Genomic DNA, 5,000 nt, shown 5'->3' with positions numbered 1-5,000 from the left:
AGTGCTAAGTGCAGTCAGTGCTAAGTGCAGCATCACTTTTCACATCAAAACAAAAGTAGAACTGTAATGTGGACTCTCATATTATTAACATTATAAAATGCTAATTGTAAATAAATATGTTTGTCAAAGTAGAATTGTAATATGTACTTTCTCAGTCAGTACTAAGTGCAGTAATCTTATGCAGCATCACTTTTCACATCAAAACAAAAGTAGAACTGTAATGTGGACTCTCAGGAAAAGATCTAAAAAAGATATATATATATATATTTTTTTTTTAATTTCAGGGAAATATCTACAGGGAAAGTCTCAAAGATCTACGCGATCGACGGGTTGGTGACCACTGGTCTAGAGCGTCACTAGAGCAAGGCTAGTGTGCCTATTCTGCGACCCAAAACATGTCCCTGCTGTTTTATTCCGCAACGGGTCAAATGCATCTAACCTGCTTTGCAATCCTCGCCATTCCATTATGCCCACGTCGCGTTAAAGATCAAAATTAACGTTACGTGGGGCGGCTGAGTGGCGCAGTGGGCAAGGCGCTCGCCACTCACGCAGGAGATGCTGGTATCGAGCCCAGCTCTCTGCGTTGCTACCGGCTTGGCCGGCCGTCATACTAACATAATTGGCAGTGTTAGAGGGTGGGAAAGCCGGTGGGTGGGGATTGGACGTTGTGGACAGCGACTCCTACAGGTCGGTTTGGTGACGCCGGTACGGTGGAAACAGGAAGTGTCGGGGGCAGCGTGAGCCTCCCACGCGTTACTCCTCGCCACTGAGAGTTCGAGCTGTTGCAGTGAAAAGATGCGACAGGCTGCCTCCTCGTGTACCGAAGGGGATACGTGATGCAAGGCTTCTATCCTCACTACAGCCGACCAGTGGGAGGCATAGTCTAGCAACGTTCAAGACAGGGGAGGGTAGAAATACGAAATTGGGATGGGAGAAAAATAGAAAATGGGGAGAAAAAGTGGATAAAAAAAAGAAGAAATTAACGTTACGTTAGCGTAAGCTAACAACAAGCTAACCCAGAGCCATAGGTAGAGAGAAGTGGGGACTGGGAAGGAGGGTTGTTACTGCATTCTCGAGACAGCGCCACTACCAGGATCTGGCCGGTACTGCACCTTCGGACTCCCAATATGCCTTTTCCAGCCAGCTCTGTGACAGTGAATAGGATATTAACCCATTCTCCGCCGATGACGTGTTAACACGTCATTCTCCGCCATGCGTAATCTGCCAATGACGCCGTAAGGCGTCTCTTTGAGATCAATATTTCATATTTTTGTCATGGTATTCATATTTCACCCACGGAGTCTTGGGTGATGCTGTGGGACTCGGCACAACTCTGCAACACTTCAATACCGCCACCTGGTGGCCGATCGGCGAGTTGCCAAACAGGAAGTTGCCCAAACCGGAAGTGGTCCGTCCCCTATTTTCGTCCGGCCACTCTGTGATCGTATAGACACCGTCGATATGAATATTTGCCATAACTCAATAATCAACATGATTTGGACGTGTATTAGTAATATACAAACCGGAAATGGATCGCATCGATCAACATCCCATAATAGCGATCTTTTTGCTCCACTCTCATCATCCAACGCTACGAGGAGACTGGGTGAGTTTCAGCGTTTTTCTTTACCATTTTCGATACAAACTGCTCTGATCAATATATCACCCATACTACATGAATCATTTAACGTCGGTCATTGAATTATAAACGACCCCCCCCCCCCTCCGTTCACCCACAGATGACCAGTCATGACGTTTAGGACCATGTACAGTTGAAATTTTTTATATAACGTTGATCGGTATCAAACTGCATTTGATCATCTAATATATGCATTTAGGCCTATATCTCACGTTCTATGAAATACTGCAGAAAACGATAAAAACATATTTATACTCTAGACGGTATTTTAGTATGAATGTGTGAATGAAAAAGTAAAACGTTCCTACATCCTGAACGATAGATAATTGATGTTGAATGGGCCATAGTAATGTCAATTTAGCAATACAATTTAAAAAGTTATAGCCCTGCAAAGAAGGTGAACATCTCCATAGACAAATAGCGCTGGCGGAGGATGGTTTAGGATGGATATAAGCCCGGCAGAGAATGGGTTAATATAAAAAAATAAATAAAAAAAGAACCAAAAACAGTGAACAGGAGGTCTATTTGTATTAAAAACAATAGATTGTTTTTCATTTAAATGTCTGGAAGAGCTCAAAAATAAAAATGTCAAATGATATTTCCATTGCCTTTTTTTGTTGATTTAAATGTTACTGATTGTGTTAAATGGGCATATAATATCGTCTCATATCGATCGCAGGCACCTGAATCGAATCGTATCGTATCGTGGCAGACTTTGTGATATCGGAAAATATCGTATCGTTGTCCAAAGAATCGATATCGTATCGTATCGTGATGAAACTGGTGATTCCCACCCCTAATACATACACACACACCACGCGTGCACAGTGGCTGGTATATACACACACACACACACACACACACACACACACACACACATACACACACACACACACACACCACTCACGCACAGTGGCTGGTATAACACACACACACACACACACACACACACACACACACACACACACACACACACACACACACACACACCACACATGCGCGCACAGTGGCTGGTATATATATACACATACACACACATACACACACACACCACGCATGCACAGTGGCTGGTATACACACACACACACACACACATACACATTTACTGTACACACATACACACACAGGCACAGGCACGCTCTTGTGTGCACACCCTCGCATTTTAAATACTTTATTTTAATCTGCAGATCGAATCACACATACAAAGGATTCAAATATTATAGAGGTTTAACATGTTTCCAGGACATCTATGGAAACAAAATAAACATCTTCTCCGCTACACACACACACACAAACACACACACACACACACACTCACACACACACACACACACACCACACACACGCACGCACGCACACACACACACACACACATACACACCACACACACGCATGCACGCACGCACGCACACACACACACACGCACACACTCTCCATCTCTCCAGCACTTTAAAGGGGGGTCTGGCGGGCCTCCCCCAGGACATCTTGAGCGTCAAACACTTTTATGAGCGGCACGTCTGCAAGGTTGAGATGGTACAGTCCCGTAGGGGTTTGATTGATTGATTGAAAACTTTATTAACAGATTGCAGAATGGGTACAATACAGTACGGCTTATGCACACAATTGTTAAGGGGATGCAGACCAGAGAAAGACTTTCATCTTGTTTACATCAGGGTCCCCCATTTTCAATTCATCATGACATTTATGACATACACGACATACATGATATACAGTACTGTTACATCCAGACATTTATGACATACAAGATATACAGATATACAGTACTGTTAAGAGACAGATATCCTAAAGGAAAATATATACATGTATACATTCGAGGGGGAAGAAACTGTACATTGGAGGGGGGTGGGTGGGGGGTGGGTTTGGACATTTACCACGGCCAGTTTCGAATTGCAGCCTCCCGTGAGGTGCTCTTTGAGAGCGGTTTTGAAGGAGGGTAGGGTTTCATATTCTTTTACGGCTGTGGGTAGGGCGTTCCACATTGTTGTGGCATATTTGCGAAACGTGTTTAGTCCCTTGTTTGAGCCGAATCTGGGTTGACCATGACTTGTGGAACTCCCTCTGGTGTTGTGGTCGTGGTATTCACTGACCTTTGGGAAGTATTTCGACATGTGCATGGGTATCTTAGTGGTGTAGTGTATCTTGTAGACCAGGCCCATTGCAAGTTGCTGTACTCTGTCGTCTACTCTAAGCCCTCCATAGGTTGTCAAAATGGGCAGGGGTGAGGTGGGTTTTAGGAGTAAGGTCAAGCAGTAGTCCGACCAGTTTGTTTTGTGATGTTTGTAGCCTTGTTTTTAGGGATTTTGAGGTGCTTTGGTACCATGAGGTGCAAGCATAGTCGTAGTACCCTTGAATGAGTCATGCTCCTGTTAGAGTCTTCAGGGTATTCTTGTTTACCAGAGAGGAGATCCGGTACAAGAATCTTGTTCGTTGGTTGACTTTTTTTATTACATTGGATGCCATTTTGTCACAGGAAAGATTTGCCTCTAGGATGGAACCCAGGTAGGTAATTTCATCTTTCCTGTAACAGAGAAGCCGTTGGCCTTGCTGAGTTTGTTATTTGATCCAAAGAGAATGGACTCTGTTTTACCCAGGTGTAATGATAGTTTGTTATCAGCGAGCCAGGTGCAGATTCTGCAGAGTTCAGAGCTGAGGGCTTTTTCAAGGTGTGTCTGAAATGGTTGGTTAACATATAATTACAGGTAAGAAGGCTATATAAATGTTTTGACCCCCTTATTTTCTACCTCTTTTGGGGAAGGGGGTTGTCTTTTATATTAGCTATATTCTTCGAGGGGGACAAATTGACCTCTTCTCAATATCGAGGGGGACATGTCCCCTGCGACCCCCCCGCCCCCCCCCACCCCCCCTAAACCTATATGTGTGTCCTTCCTCCAGGTATCACCACGGTGCTGACCATGACCACCCTGAGCATCAGTGCTCGCGAGTCGCTGCCCAAGGTGGCCTACGCCACGGCCATGGACTGGTTCATTGCCGTGTGCTTCTTCTTCGTGGCCTCGGCGCTCATCGAGTTTGCCGCGGTCAACTACTTTGCCACCATCCAGACCAACCGGTTCACGAGGGACAAAGCCGCGCAGAGGAAGCTGGAGATGATGGCCGCCGCCACCGGCAGCGACGACTCGGTGAGACGACGACGGGTTTCCACTGGATACCGTTCAGTTCAGTGGGAAGCGCTTCGTAGGGTTATGCTAGCGGGAAGTTGCACGCCGGTTTTCGCGTGCTACTTTGCGACGTTGCGGTTAAGTTGCCAGTATGGTGAGGGTTAGGTTCCCGATTGTCTGTTACCTCTTGAAGGACATAACCAGCATGTAAACACCTACATTTT

The 5,000-nt window shown here is 45.4% G+C and overlaps 1 protein-coding gene across 1 annotated transcript in view; it reads left to right on the top strand.

Moving 5' to 3' along the window:
- The window catches only part of gabra6a (gamma-aminobutyric acid type A receptor subunit alpha6a), a gene marked incomplete at both ends in the record, with an annotated part of 28,716 nt that overhangs the window by 18,278 nt on the left and 5,438 nt on the right, over positions 1–5,000 (top strand). Inside the window, one exon of the mRNA XM_084331974.1 lies at positions 4,553–4,797. Coding sequence (XP_084188100.1) covers positions 4,553–4,797 — 245 coding nt within the window. The remainder of the gene's footprint in view (positions 1–4,552; positions 4,798–5,000) is intronic.

This window comes from Notolepis coatsorum, assembly GCF_963971535.1.
Source record: "Notolepis coatsorum genome assembly, chromosome: 16".
NCBI classification, from domain to species: domain Eukaryota; kingdom Metazoa; phylum Chordata; class Actinopteri; order Aulopiformes; family Paralepididae; genus Notolepis; species Notolepis coatsorum.
Note: the sequence above shows the minus strand (reverse complement) of the source record. Positions and strands in the feature narration are given on the sequence as shown.